This window comes from Bufo bufo, chromosome 8 (genome assembly GCF_905171765.1).
Source record: "Bufo bufo chromosome 8, aBufBuf1.1, whole genome shotgun sequence".
Taxonomy (NCBI): Eukaryota; Metazoa; Chordata; class Amphibia; order Anura; family Bufonidae; genus Bufo; species Bufo bufo.
Window position 1 is genome coordinate 100,022,261 of NC_053396.1, and position 16,280 is coordinate 100,038,540.

Genomic DNA, 16,280 nt, shown 5'->3' on the forward strand with positions numbered 1-16,280 from the left:
GTGTTTCACCAAGATAAGAGGGTTCTTCCTCCAGTGCCATCTTTTTTACCAAAGGTTGCTTCTGCCTTTCACGTGAATGAGGACATTGTTTTGCCCTCGTTTTACCCTCAGCCTTCTCATCCGCGGGAGGTCTCCCTCCATCGTCTGGATGTAGTACGGGCCTTGAAGATCTATCTGTCGGTGGTGGCCCCCTTTAGACACACTGACGCTCTGTTCGTTATCTCGGAAGGCCCTCGTAAAGGTTTGGCGGCTTCAAAGGTGACTATTGCTCGGTGGATTCGCTCGGCCATTGCCGAGGCCTATTGTTCCAGGCACAAGGTTCCTCCACCTGGGATCACGGCTCACTCTACCAGAGCGGTCGGGGCTTCTTGGGCACACCTCCACCACGCTTCTGCGTCTCAGTTGTGTAAAGCAGCGACTTGGTCCTCTCTACACACCTTTACTAAATTTTACCGGGTGCATTCTTTGGCCTCGGCGGATGCTTCTCTTGGCCGCAGGGTTCTGCAGGCCGCAGTTCAGTGACTTCCATAGAGAGTTGGTTTGGGAGAATTTTTTGTTTCCCTCCCCGGGGACTGCTTTAGGACATCCCACGGTCCTGTATCCCCCAATGATATGAGCGAGAAAATGAGATTTTTGTGAACTCACCTGTAAAATCTCTTTCTCGCTTGATTCATTGGGGGACACAGCACCCACCCACATATTGTTGTGAGGCAAGTGGGTTTCCTGTTTTGTCTGTTGGGACCTTGTGTTTGGTTCGGTCTCATGACAGTGTACAGTTTTCTGTTGATTTTTACTTTAATTTGGTCTCTCCTACTGCTGGAGCACAAACTGAAATGCTCTCTCCAGGCTGGAGGGGGTATAGCCTGCAGGGGAAGAGCTAACAGTTTTCAGCCTAGTGTCGCCTCCTAGTGGCAGCAGCAAGCTATACCCACGGTCCTGTGTCCCCCAATGAATCAAGCGAGAAAGAGATTTTACAGGTGAGTTCACAAAAATCTCATTTTTAGAGGAAAAACCACTCAATACATGTACTCGTGTTTCAGATCTAATTGTAAAGTATAAAATCTGAGAAAAGGTTGTGGAATTGGATGGACTAGGAACTTAAAGTGGCCCTGGGGAAAAAATAAATAAAAGTGGCCTCATGTTGCAGATGGAATAAAATTGATAGAAGACAGGGCAACACAATTAGACAGGGCCACCAATACCACAGTGTAGCACAGTTTACTGACCCAGCACAACCAAATACCACAATGCAGCACATTTTTTACACACATTTAAATCGGTTGCCTGGGTTACAGATATTGATGACCTATCTTTCATCAGTATCAGATCAGTAGGGGTATGACACCTGGCACCCCTACCAATCAGCTGTTTCGAGCAGCCGTGGCACCAGAGTTTATACAAGGTGTCAAGCTGGACGCAGTAGTTTCTGTAGTCTGTATAGTTTCACTCACCAGTGTACTGACTATTTCTTTGCTTTATACAATAAATACTCATAACTTTTAACCCTTTTGACCAAAGTTATCGAATTGTTCCAATTTGGAACATTTCGTGAAAACTAAGCTCGGGAGATCGAGTCTCGCCAAGAACAGCATTCTACTCAGGAGAATATTTTTATCTTTGTCAATTTACTTTGGAGAGATCACTCAATATCCAACACTCAACTGTAAAAGGAATCTGGAATCTTAACGAATTAGCAACAGAATATTTGATCTCAATCCAATACTGTTTTAGTTCTGGACAGGACCAAGTGATGCACTAGTACATTGCAGATATTGGTACATCACATTACTAGTACATATACATAGTACACAGTATATTACTTGGGCAGCACGTACCACCATCAGTCCACCACACCAGTCACCAGGGCAGCTGAGGGCCTGAGTGGACATTTGAAGCAGGCAGAAGCTGTGTGCAGCAGCTGGAAGGCCTGGGGCATTGACTGATAGATTAAGGCCCCACTCAGCAGCCTGGCAGCAGGACACAGGAGTGAGGCAGAGCCTAGCTCTGCACTGGCAGTTGCCACGAAGTCAGCCGCAGCGCCCATACACTAGGTGACAACATTGTGACAGTCAGCTACGTCCTGGTGTTTGCCAGCCTCATGTTTTTAAGAGAAGGCCATGTGACTTTCTGAAGCTACAAGCGTCAGATCCTTATCCTTCAGCTTCCTTCACCTCTAATGGAAGCGGCCGCCCCTATTACGTCGTTAAAGACTGCAGTAATTAGAAAATGGTGATATCGCTGTTTCTTAATACCGCGGTATATTGCAGATATCTGTATATTGCCCAACTCTACTCCTATCAGCTATACCCCTCCTGCAGCCATGGAGCTAATCTTAGCTTGGTTAGTAGGAGGCAGACATACCTGATTGCAGATCTGCTACAATTTTTTTTTTCCTTTTTTTTTTTTTTTCCCCTGGAATTACAGGTGGCAGAAGCTGCCTTGTACCCCACAGTCAAAAAAGCATACCAGCAGCTCACCAAACACACTGCTCGTTCCCTACCTCCAGAAGGCAAGGAGATATGGCAGACCACAAAATCTGTAGCTCTGTTCCCTATGCTAATACAAGGGGTGACCCCACCCTCCAAGTTCCCTTCCTACCACCCATTCTGCCACGGCCTATTAAACGAATAGAGGCTGTGGCTGTTGTGGACTACTGTGCTGCATGTCTGGCAGTATTTCCTTTCTTGGGCCAAATGCTTTTCTCAGCCCCCCAACTCCCCTAGTTCCTCCTGTTTTGGCCGGGTTAGGTGCCGGTGCTTCAGTTCTGGTCCCCTCCGACCCCTGTCATGGCCTATGAAACTAATAGAGGCCACGGCTGTTGCAACCTACTAGGCCAAATGTCTGGCATCCTTTCCTGCTGCATTTTCCTACATTGGGCCACGTACCTCACTCATGGAGGACCCATTACCACTTCTAGTTCTTTCTCTTTTGCCTGAGCCTGACACAGTTCCAGTTCTGGACCATACCGGCCCTTCCCCCAGCATATTAAACGTGATGTCCAGCAGCCTCTTACTTAGTCCACTTTGACCCTTTCCCTTTGGCAAAGGAGTTTCGGCCTTGCTCCATGCCAACCACCATTTCCAACCTCCTCCCCCTTCATAATGAACTTTTTAAGACAGCCGCTTCTGCGTCTTAGCTATTGCTTTTCCTTCCAGAACGGCCTCCATGGTCCATAGTAGGACTTCCTAGACCCCCATATTTCTACATCTCCTGCTGGCTCTGATGCTACTGCAACGAACACATAATTTCGACGCCTCACTAGTCTCAGCATCTCCAACTAATTAAGGTTGCATGTCCAGAACCCAATGTGGTGCAGGAGCTCTGGACTCAGATAGTTTTTATTAATACAGTTTTTCCAATGACAAGCAAATTGCGCATCAAAATCATATGGTCCAGTACAGTTCGGACCAACAATGTCTCATACAAACAAATCAGCTAGTCAAACAGTAATTTGGAAGTGCATTTCCTCAACAACTTGTTGTTGTCTCTAATTACAGTATCCAATAGATGTTCGCAGTTCTAATGTGCTCTCCATAGGTAATGGTACTGTCACTGCATGTTTTTCCTGACTGCATGCGCGGTCTTCAGAGTGCACTAGACAGCCTTGTGAGCACCAGTCGCAATATGGTGGATCATTGTTGGTTGCTGTATCTAATATGGCTAGCAGGATTGTGGGAGCTGGATCCCCACTTTTCCTCCGTACACAGGTAGAGAAATTGTACTACCACTAGCCACTGTCTCCAGAATATGGTTTCAAAATCATTGTGTCTTCTAGGCGGCTACATGCTGGACACTAGATATTACCTCTCGTATGGCACGCTCCTGTAGACTGAGTAATGTGGTGCTAGCTAGTTCCCTCACAGGGCGATATTACTACTGCAACCCCTAGATGGCAGGACTCCTGATCTTTTTGCTTACATAGTACCTGACATCTGTGCCTTAATTTTATAGCCACCAGAACACTTACCTTACTTGGTATGTTCACTGCTACAGTGCGAGTCGCTGTATCCGCCATGCAAAGGGCTAGTATATTCCTGCTATTCCAAGGATTATCCATCTTATCGGGGTGAGGGTTTGTCACAAGTCATCCCGGTTGGGAACTCAAATGATGTTTTTTTGGTGGATGATCTTTCCTGACAGTCCAGGAGTTGCTCTGTCTGCTTTCTCAATGATTACATCATACTTCACCAAGCTGTTTCTGTCTTAAAACATCCGTCTGTCTGGTATTTTTCCACCTCTGGCATCTTGATTGGGTTCTCTTAGACCACCAACGCAAGGGTTTTTCTCTTGCTTTTGAATGGTCTATACTCTTCACTTCTAGGCCTTTAAAGCACAATATTGGCTCCCATTCTTTTAAGTTCAGATTGTCTCTACTTTTTCCAGGCTTCTAGCCATTACTTGGGCCATCATTTTTCATCTTCAAACTGAGGTTTAGCAGAATTTTCCCTTTCATGATTCAGACCAGGAGCCATTGTTGCATAGTGTCTCTCTCCATAGCAAAGGCAGGACTGAAGTGTTCACCACCAGGCCTCCATACTCAAACATCTGTAATCATTTACATATCTGCCTGAGACATTCCTGCAAAACTAGGTGTGCAGCAATCTGACATTTCTGACTAGGAGCGTTATTTTTATTGTCAATGAGTGTATATTTTCTTCTTTGTTTTCTAAATCTGTATTACTAAAGGGTTGAGCTTTGTTGCTATATATAACATGTATTTATATATTGACGTTTGCTTTTCCTGATAACTTTTCTGTAAATCAATGATGTATTTTTCTTATATATTTTAGGGTAATTCAGAAGATGGAGATGATGATGATGAAGATGGCGATGATGATGATGATGATTCAGACTCTAAATCTCCAGGAAAGGGTCGGAAGAAAATCCGTAAAATTTTAAAAGTTGACAAGTTGAGAACGGAAACTCAAAATGCTTTGAAAATGGAAGAAGAGAGGAGAAGGAGAATTGCTGAGAGAGAGAGAGAACGGGAGAAACTGAGAGAGGTATGTATAGTGCATAAGATGACACTTTCACATTTGTGTTGCATGAAATCGATTTACTCTGATAATGCCTCATAAGTAATTATGGAATCGACATAACAATTGTTTGAGGCTGTAGAGTTTCACAGACTCAATTGTCATTTTACATACAGTTTTGAATATTGGACTGCTTTCAGAATGAAGCTAGCTAACAAATGTTCTTGATTTATTAGGTTATTATTGTGGAAGATGCATCACCAGTTAAATGTCCAATTACCACAAAACTTGTTTTAGATGAAGATGAAGAAACAAAAGAACCCTTGGTACAGGTCCACAAGAACTTGGTGACGAAACTAAAACCCCATCAGGTTGATGGTAAGATTTCAGGAAATTGAATAACTGGAATAGAAATAAAGTAGCGCACAGTGAAACAAAGGAGTTTCCACATTAAAGGTTTCGCCCACATTAATTAAGTTGCCTCAGGCTACTTTTCATTAATGTGGGCAAAACCTTTAATGTGGAAACTCCTTTGTTTCACTGTGCGCTACTTTATTTCTATTCCAGTTATAGAAAACATGGCCCACAGACAATTGTGGCACTTTATTGGGGCGGGTGGGGATAAAAAAAAAAAAAAAACTTTTTTGAAAACCTAAGCTACCCCTTTAAATGGAGAGATACTTTTGTCCAAGTTTAAGACCCTTCCTAGAATTTGGCATGCTATGTATTGCTGGACTTCTTAAATAGATTGTCTAGGATTATTTTTAAACTGCTCCTCCCATCAGGCCCTGTGTAAAAAAGCGATACCTACCAGCTCACTTACCGGCTCTCAGAATGGCTTCACCAGACTTTATCTCCACGCCTGTAAACTTCCTGCAAGGACGTGGATCACGTGCACTGCTGCAACCAATGACTTAACTCTGCGGTCACATGTCCCTAAGCGGCAACTGACCCAGCAGTGATATAGTGCTTGGGGACACGTCACTACTGTGGCAAGTCATGTGACCTCATACATGCAGAAATTTTATATGCAGGGACTGGAAGTCTGCTCAAGACAACCCAAGAGCCTCGGAGCCTGAACAGAAAAATTCCTGACCAAGCCCTTAAAGGGCTCCTTGACTGACAAAATGGTCCGGTGTTTTTCATGGCATTTTCCCCTATGGAGCAGGAGATGGAAAATACACCAGAAAAAAGAATAACCTTCAATGTGCCACAGTACTCGCCTGGTAAAGGCCAGTTATTGGCTGTAGTGCTCCTGTGTTGCCACCCTGGAGTGATAATTATCTGATTTTCAACCCTTGAGCAAAATTTTTGCGTAATTCTGGAAAAAAAACCTATAACCGTGGGTTAAAAGAGTGTGCCTGCTTAGTGGATGTTGAATTGCTGGGGTTTTTGTCCTGCCAGTAGTGTCTTCAGTTTCTGTATATATTATTGTTGAATGGTTTGATTTTTGCAACAATAAAATGATTCACATTGGCACCTTACTAACAAGTAAAGGGGCATTAGAGGGGTTGTCTCACTTCAGCAAATGGCATTTCTCGCTCATCATTGGGGGACACAGGACCAAGGGTATAGCTTGCTGCTGCCACTAGGAGGCGACACTAGGCTGAGAACTGTTAGCTCCTCTCCTGCAGGCTATACCCCCTCCAGCCTGGAGAGAGCATCTCGGTATTTAGATTAGTGTCGTAGGAGGCAGACCTCCCTGGGAGGCTAGCCGGTGTCAGTTGTCCCACTGCCTTGCCCCCCCCCAAGAAGACAAGTGGAACAGCCTCGCTCCCCTGCTTCCCACCAGCAATAGGGCCACCTTCTCACCAGCCCTATCCTGCCCGGACCCCGGATGACTTCTGCCAGCGATCGTTGGGTGGCCCTGCTGGGACAAAATTTAAGGGCGAAGTTCACAGAAGACAGGTGAGTATTACTCCCTCTCCCCCCCTCCCTCTGCTCCTCTCCCCAAGCACCGTACCCGTCTTCTGGGGTAGCGATCTCCCTCCCTCCTGGGTACACTGAATACCTCCCCTGCGATCCTCAGCGGCGGCACATCACTGCGGGGGTTAATGCCTTCAGCATCGCGGTGGCAGCGCTAAGGAGGAAAGAGCTTCATCTATCAAGGCTCTCCCTCTTGCGGGTCCTCCTCTTCACAACACCGCTCCTCAGGCGTATTAGTTCGGCACAGTATGAGTGGCAGTCCGGTCCCCATATTAACCCTCCCGGCTCATGGCGGCTCCCGACATGCGAGCGCCGGAGCGGGGTGGGCGTGCGTGGCTTTTTTCCTTTTCTGGCCATATTCACTGCCCGATCTGCGCGGGGAGGCGGAGCCTATTTTCGCGCCGCGACACTCCGCTCCGTTGCCACAAGGACACAGGACCTGGGACTTATACTGGTAGGAGATTGCTACCCCCTCCAGCATAGAGAGGCCACACAATGTCTGACCCGGCCAAAACCCCTCCCCAGGCACCCTGCAGGACCACCTATTATGCCTGCACCTCATGTTCTGTAAAATTCCCTCATGGCCAGTCACTCTCACTATGCTCTGCATGTCATGCAGCCCTACAAAGCCATCCATCCATATTTCCACAACCCACAGGAGTGCAAGACCCCTTTGGCTGTGGAGAACCTGACTGGGCAAGGTCCCTGTCCCGGGCAGTAGAAGACCTCTCCAAAGTCTCCCATTCCACCCTTGCATTGCTGGGTCGTTTCGTAGAGAAATCACCCCCAGTGCAGCCCTCGCCTTCGCAAGGCGCACAAACCAGAAGCAGGCTTCCTAGCAAGCGTCCCAGATCAGGTCGCCCTTCCTCTTCTGACGCCTCTGCATCCCCCCCCTCCTGGTTCCCGGTCTCAGACTTCCTCCATTTTAGGTGACTCACTATCACTATCAGATGGTGAGATTGCGAACTCTGATACAGAGATGGAGCAGGAGCAGTCTTCCCAGATTGCGTCTATGGTGGATAGTCTGATTTCAGCTATCAGGGATACTTTTGCAAGTTCAGGAGGAACTCCCCTCCACCAGCCACCAGGGGGTGTCGTTTTTGCGTGCAAGGTAGACCCCCTAAGTCCTTCCCCGTACATGACGATTTTTCCGTTGTCGTCGCAAAAGCTTGGGACCAGTGAAGGTTTATGCTTCATTGTTCCAAAGCGGTTAGACCTGCTCTACCCCTTTCCAACTGATTGTGTGGAAAAATGGGCCTCGCCTCCGAAGGTAGACCCACCGGTTGCTCGTCTCGCAAAAAATACGACTATTCCGGTGGCAGATGGCTCCTCTCTCCAGGACCCAGTGGATCGGCGCATTGACTCGCTATCTAAGTCGGTCTTTGCAGCCAGTGGTTCAGCCTTACGCCCGATCTTCGCATCGGCATGGGTAGCCAAGGCAGTTTCGGAGTGGTCCCTCCGTTTGAACCAAGACCTTGCGACCAATCTTCCTCCGGCGGAACTCCAGTCCTTGGCGGTACAAATTTCCCAGGCAGGAAAGTACCTCTGCGAAGCGGCTTTGGACGCGGGACGATGGTCGCCCGCTCCTCGGCTCTCATGGTATCTATCCGCCGAGAGCTATCACTTAGTCTGGTCGTGGATTCATCCTCCAAACGTTCTCTTTCAAGACTTCCCTTTGCCGGGTCTTGGATCTTTGGTACCCGACTAGATGACATTATTTCAGAAGCAACAGGGGGAGAAAGCACCCATTTACCGCAACCCAAGGCGAAACGTTCCTTTCGTCCTAGGGTCACATCTTCCTGTTACCAGTCCTTTCGTAGGTTTGCGGGCACTCGTCCGGCGGCCCCACTTGCAGCCAGACCACCCAATCAGGACCAACGAAAGGGCCCATCCTTCAAACCCCAGCCAGCATGGTGTCCATGAGCACAACAGCCTCGTTCCGCTCCCGGGAAACACCCCTCAGCATGAAGGTGCGGCCGTCTCCTTTTTCAGGAAATGTGGCAAACTCATATTTCGGACGCTTGGGCACGAGAGGTAGTGACATCAGGATACAACCGTTTTTTCCTCTCCCAGCCGCCCAAGGATCCAGTTCAGGCGGCTGCTTTCTTCCAAGCAGTTCAGACCCTCCTCATACGGGGTGATAATTCCGGTCCCCTTACAAGAGAGCGTTAGGGGTTTCTATTCAAACCTTTTCGTAGTACCCAAAAAGGAAAGGCAATGTCCGCCCCGTGCTGGACCTCAAGATGGTGAACCGCTTCCTCCTCATTCAACGATTCAGGATGGAGTCACTCCGCTCCGTGATTGCCTCATTGGTGCAGGGGGAGCTCATGGCGTCGATGGATATCCAAGATGCTTACTTACACGTTCCCATCGCATCCGCTCATCGTTTTGCCATTCATTCATGTCACTACCAGTACGTCGCCCTGCTATTCGGTCTAGCGACAGCTCCGAGAGTGTTCACAAAGGTACTTGCCCCCCTCCTGGGTGTCCTGCGCTCCAGATCATTACTCTCCTCCCGTATCTAGACGACATCTTGATCAAAGCGTCTACAGTCTTCCAATGCGAGGAGAGTCTTCAGATCACTTTGAGCACTCTGTCCCACTTCGGTTGGATAGTCAATCGACGGAAATCCTGCTTGTCTCCCACCACACAAATCAGGTTTCTGGGCATGAGACTAGACTCAGGTGCAGCCGTAGTACGCCTGCCACCGGACAAGAGCGTGGACATTCAGAGATCTATACGCATATTACTCCAACGCCGCAATACGTCTATCCGCGATTGCATGCAGGTGCTGGGCATGATGGTGGCCTCCTTCGAAGCCATTCCCTTCGCTCAATTTCACATGAGGTATTTTCAACGAGCCATTTTGTCATCTTGGGACAAATCCCCGGTTTCTCTGGATCGCCGGATCAGACTGTCCCTCCAAACGCTTACAGCCCTCAGTCAGTGGACAGAGTCTGCGCATCTGTTGGCGGGGAAATCCTTCCAGTGATATGGACGATCATTACAACCGACGCCAGCCTTCGCGGTTGGGGCGGAGTTCTCGCCACACGGACGGTCCAGGGCGTTTGGTCTCCATCGGAGTCCAAACTTCCCATCAACATATTGGAACTTCGGGCCATTTATCTCTCCCTTATCCATTGGACTCTACTTCTGCAGGGTCGTCCGATCAAGATACAATCGGACAATGCCACAGCTGTGGCCTACATCAACCACCAAGGAGGGACTCACCGTCTCGCAGTGATGCAGGAGTCCGCAAAGATTTTACAGTGGGCAGAGTCCCATGTTCCTATGATTTCGTCAGTCTTCATCCCGGGAGTGGACAACTGGACGGCAGACTTTCTTAGCCGGACAACAGTGGACCCGGGGGAGTGGTCCCTCCATCCGGAGGTGTTCGAGGCCATCTGCCTCAGGTGGGGACGTCCGGAAGTGGACCTGATGGTGTCCAGGTTCAATCACAAGCTCCCGTGCTTCCTCTCTCGCGCAACAGCTTCGCGTTCCTTTACGTGTTCCCACAGTTACCAATTCTTCCTCGGATCCTACGCAGAATCAGGAAGGAAGGCATCAAGTCAATCCTGATCGCCCCAGACTGGCCTCGACGAGTTTGATACTCAGAACTCATTCTTCTGCTAGGAGATGCTCCGTGGCCTCTGACACTCAGAACCAATCTGCTCTCCCAGGGCCCAGTCTTCCATCAGAATTTAGATACGCTACGTTTAACGGCGTAGCTGTTGAAACCTTTCTGCTGAAACGTAGAGGTTTTCTGATGCGGTCAATCGAACCATGATTAGGGCCAGGAAACCTTCCTCTTCTAGGGTTTACTACCACACCTGGAAATCCTTCTTGCGATTCTGCGAGGAACGGGCTCTTCCTCCCAGGCGTTTTTCCCCTCCTACGGTTCTAGCGTTCCTTCAGTCAGGATAGGACCTGGGCATGGCTCTCAGTTCCCTCAAAGGGCAGGTCTCGGCCTCGTCCATTTTTTTCCAACGTACTCTAGCCGTCCTAGGTTACGGTCAAGACTTTCTTGCAAGGAGTAGCTCACACCGTACCCCCATATCTGCCTCCATTGCACTCTTCGGACCTAATCCTGGTTCTCTGTTCGCTCCAGGCAGCGCCGTTTGAACCTTTGAGTGAACTTTCCTGGAAAGTGGCCTTTTTAGTGGCCATTACTTCTATTCGACGGGTTTCGGAGCTGGCAGCTCTCTCCTACAAGGAATCCTTTTTGGTGTTTCACCAAGACAAGGTAGTTCTTCGTCCAGTGCCATCTTTCTTACCAAAGGTTGTTTCTGCCTTTCATGTGAACGAGGACATTGTTTTGCCCTCGTTTTGCCCTCAGCCTTCACATCCACGGGAGGTCTCTCTCCATCGTCTGGACGTAGTACGGGCTGTGAAGATCTGTCTGTGGTGGCTCCCTTCAGACGCACTAACGCTCTGTTCGTCATCTCGGAAGGCCTCGTAAAGGTTTGGCGGCTTCAAAGGTGACTATTGCTCGGTGGATTCGCTCAGCCATTGCCGAGGCTTATCGTTCCAGGGACAAGGTTCCTCCGCCCGGGATCACGGCTCACTCTATCAGAGCGGTCGGGGCTTCTTGGGCACACCTCCACCACGCTTCGGCGTCTTAGTTGTGTAAAGCAGCGACTTGCATTCCTTGGCCTCGGCGGTTGCTTCTCTCGGCCGCAGGGTTCTGCAGGCCGCAGTACAGTGACTTCCATAGAGAGTTGGTTTGGGAGTATTTGTTTCCCACCCCGGAGACTGCTTTAGGACGTCCCACGGTCCTGTGTCCCCCAATGATATGAGTGAGAAAATGAGATTTTTGTGAACTCACCTGTAAAATCTCTTTCTCGCTTGATTCATTGGGGGACACAGCACCCACCCACATATAGTTGTAAGGCACGTGGGGTCTCTGTTCTGCCAGTTGGGACCTTGTGTTTGCTTCGGTCTCATGGCTGTTTTCTGTTGATTTTCACTTTATTCTGGTCTCTCCTACTGCTGGAGCACAAACTGAGATGCTCTCTCCAGGCTGGAGGGGGTATAGCCTGCAGGGTAGGAGCTTACAGTTTTCAGCCTAGTGTCGCCTCTTAGTGGCAGCAGCAAGCTATACCCACGGTCCTGTGTCCCCCAATGAATCAAGCGAGAAAGAAATTTTATAGGTGAGTTCACAAAAATCTTGTTTTTTCATGTAGAGAAAGTTAATACAAGGCACCTACTATGGAAAAATGAATCCAGCCAGCAAAGGTGACAATATGGAGAAGGACAATACATATACTTTCTCTACAGTATTAATGCCACTTGCTGAAGTGACTCAAGTTCCCGATCAGTATGTCTTTGGAGTGCATAGTTGGGTAGATAAAAAAAGATTGAGAGATGAAAACTAAACCTGTTAGGGCATTAAAGGGCTGTCTCACTTCAGCCAGTGGTAATCATGTAGAAAGAGGTAATACAAGTCACTTACTAATATATTGTGATTGTTCATATTTCCTGCTTTGCTCACTAGATCAATTTTTTCATCACATTATACACTGCTCGTTTCCATTGTTACGTCCATCCTGCAGTACATTAGTGGTGGTCATGCTTGAACATTATAGGAAAACAGCTGGTGGCTGGGACCATTGGAGCACACATAGGCCAACATTTTTTCCTATAGTGTTCAAGCACGACCGCTGCTGGATTGCAGGGTGGTCTTAACTGAAACGATAAGTGTATAATGAAATGGATCAAACCAGCAAAGGAAGCGATATGGATAATAACAATACATTAGTAAGTGCCTTTCTCTACATGATTGTCATTTTCTGAAGTGAGACAACACCTTTAACCGCTTTACGTCCGCCCATAGGATATAAACGTCCTATGGGTGGACCTCTATTTCTGAAAGCACGTTTTAAAACGTCCTTTCAGAAATAGCAGCTGCACGCTAATCGTGCAGCTGCTGATCGGGTTGCCCGCTGTCAGTGACAGCAGGGCAACCCTAAGACAAGGCAGGGACAGTTCCCAGGTGTCCCTGCCTTCCGGATCGCTGCAGACACAGCGCTCACCGAGCGCTGTGTATGCAGAGAAGGAAGCGCTATGCGCTTCCTGTTCCGGCCCGGCGGTCATGTGACCGCCGTGACCGGAGAGTGCAGGGGCTGTGTGAGGTCTCTCAGAGACCTCGATCAGCCCTGCTCTGAGGCTGTACAGCGCTGGATTGCTGCTTTACAGCCTCTATAGGGGTGCATTTGTCCTGTAACTGGGGCTACTATGTCAGCCCCAGTTACAGGAGAAATCAACAGTGAAAAAAAAAAAGAAAAAGTGAAGTAAATGTCCCCCAGAGGTCTTGTATGACCTTATGGGGGACGAAAAGTGTAAAATAAAAAAAATAAAAGGTTGAAAATAAAAAAATAAAAAAGTTTCACATGTAAAAAAAAAAGTCCCCAAGTAAGGAATGAAAAAAAAAAGTTAAAAATAGAAAAAATAAAAAAAGTATACATATTAGGTATTGCCGCGTCCGTAAAAACCAGCTCTATAAAAATATCACATGACCTAACCCCTCGGATGAACACCGTAAAAAATATAAAACGGTGTCAAAACAAGCAATTTTTGTCACCTTGCATCACAAAAGGTGCAACACCAAGTGATCAAAAACGTGTATGTCCTACAAAATAGTACCAATAAAACCGTCACCTCATCCCACAAAAAATGAGCCCCTACATAAGAAAGTCTCTCAAAAAATAAAAAAAACTATAGCTCTCAGAACATGGACATATTAAAACATAATTTTTTTTGTTTCAAAAATGCTATTATTGTGTAAAACTTTAATAAATAAGACAAAGTATACATATTAGGTATCGCCACGTCCGTAACAATCTGCTCTATAAAAATGTCACTTGACTGAACCCCTCAGGTGAACGCTGTAAAAATAAATAAATAGAAACTGTGCTAAAACAACCAATTTTTTGGTCACCTTGCCCCATAAAGTGTTATAATGAATGATCAAAAAATCATATGTACCCAAAAATAGTACTAATAAAACTGGCACCTTATCCCCTAGTTTCCAAAATGGGGTCACTTTCTGGGAGTTTCTACTGTAAGGGTGCATCAGGGGGCTTCAAATGGGACATGGCATCTAAAAACCATGTGGAGTTCCTTTTCTTCTGCGCCCTGCCGTGTGCCCATACAGCAGTTTATGACCACATGTGGGGTGTTTCTGTAAACCGCAGAATCTGGGTAATAAATATTGAGTTTTGTTTGGCTGTTAACCATCGATGTGTTAAAGAAAAAAATTGATTAAAATGGAAAATCTGCCAAAAAAGTGAAATTTAAAAATTTGATCTCCATTTTCCTTTAATTCTTGTGGAACGCCTAAAGGGTTAAAAAAGTTTGTAAAATCGGTTTTGAATACCTTGAGGGGTGTAGTTTCTACAATGGGGTCATTTATGGGGGTATCCACTATGTAGGCCCCACAAAGTGACTTCAGACCTGAACTGGTCCTTAAAAAGTGGGTTTTGGCAATTTTCTTAAAAATTTGAAGAATTGCTTCTAAACTTCTAAGCCTTCTAACGTCCTAAAAAAATAAAATGACATTTCCAAAATGATGCCAACATAAAGTAGACATATGGGGAATGTTAAATAATAAATATTTTATGAGGTATCACTTTCTGTTTTGAAAGCAGAGAAATTGAAATTTAGAAAATTGCAAATTTTTCAAATTTTTGGGTAAATTTGGGATTTTTTCATAAATAAAGGTGAAATATTTTGACTCAAATTTATGACTATCATGAAGTACAATGTGTCACGAGAAAACAATCTCTGAATGACTTGGATAAGTAAAGGCGTTCCAAAGTTATTACCACATAAAGTGAGATATGTCAGTTTTGCAAAATTTGGCCTGGTCAGGAAGGGGGCAAATGGCCCAGATGGCAAGTGGTTAAGTCTGTTAGACTCCCCCTGATATATAGTATTGGGTCTTGCATATTTCACGCAACATTTTTCTTGGAAAGAACTTCTCACCAAACGGTAGTTATACTATTAATAGTTTGTAAATTTTCCTTCTAGGTGTCCAGTTTATGTGGGATTGTTGCTGTGAATCTATGAAGAAAATCAAGAAAGAGAAAGGCTCTGGGTGTATTCTGGCTCACTGTATGGGTCTTGGAAAGACATTGCAGGTATATGCCTAACCTGTGGCACATGACGTCCTTCCTCCTCATGTTCGTTTTACAACTTTGTGAACAGACCCTCTAAACTCTACTTGAGTTACACTTGTATTTAGAAGATGGCAGCATGGTCCACCCCTCCCTTCTAAAAGCTACATGTTTTAAACAAATGCAGAAATGTTTGAATAGCCCCTACCTGTAGCAGCGCTCATCTCCCTGGATAGATCCTAGGGAACAGTCAGGTTCCCTTAACCTCTTCCCGACATATGACGTAACGTCATGGCGGAAAGTGTCCCGGCAGTCCCTGATGGCCAGACCCTTGCTGTATCCACCGCCGGCGGTATCGGCTTGGTGACAAGGCAGCCCAATGCCTCGCACAAGCATTGGGACCTGCATTCTACGGGGGCCAAGGAGATTACCCAGTGTAATACACTAACAGGCAATGCATAACAATACAGCTATATTGTAGTGCATTGCAGAGGGGATTAGACCCTCAAAAGTTGAAGTCCCAGAGTGGGACAGAAAAAAAGTTTTAAAAAAAAGGGCAAAAAAGTGTTTTTAATAAAAAAAAAAAAATTCAAGTAAAAAAATTAAAGCCCCTTTCCCCTGATTTTATAATAAAAGTTAGAAAAAAAAAAGGAATAAACACACATTAGGTATCACCACGTCCGTAATGAACGGCTCTATAAATATATCACATGATCCACCCAGTCGGATAAACACCATAAAAAAAAATAAAAAACTGTGTCAAAAAGACATTTTTGTCTACTTACATCACAAAAAGTGCAACACCAAGCGATCAGAGGTGTATGTCCCACAAAAGGGTACCAATAAAACCGTCACCTCATCCCGCAAAAAATGAGCCCCCACAAAAGAAAATCGCAAAAAAAAAAAAAGTTTAGCTCTCAGAACATGGAGACATTAAAACATCATTTTTTGGTTTCAAATATGCTGCTATTATGGTAAAGTGAAATAAATCAAAAAAAGTATACATATTAGGTATCGCTGTGTCCGTAACAACCAGCTCTATAAAAATATCACATGACTGAACACCGTAAAAAAGAAAACCGTGCTAAAAAATGCAATTTTTTTGTCACCTTACATCACAAAAATTGCAACACCAAGCGATCAAAAAGGCATATGCCCCCCCCCCCCCCCCCCAATAGAACCAATCAAACAGTCACCTCATCCCGCAAAAAATGAGATGCTACTTAAGACAGTTGGTCAAAAATGGAAAAGCTATGGCTTTTTT

At 46.2% G+C, this 16,280-nt stretch overlaps 1 protein-coding gene across 2 annotated transcripts in view; it reads left to right on the top strand.

Annotated features, from left to right (window-relative positions):
- The window catches only part of ATRX (ATRX chromatin remodeler), a 255,917-nt gene that overhangs the window by 143,730 nt on the left and 95,907 nt on the right, over positions 1-16,280 (top strand). For both annotated transcript variants that reach the window (XM_040405241.1, XM_040405242.1), the window contains exons 15-17: positions 4,791-5,003; positions 5,213-5,354; positions 14,931-15,040. In XM_040405241.1, coding sequence (XP_040261175.1) covers positions 4,791-5,003; positions 5,213-5,354; positions 14,931-15,040 — 465 coding nt within the window. The remainder of the gene's footprint in view (positions 1-4,790; positions 5,004-5,212; positions 5,355-14,930; positions 15,041-16,280) is intronic.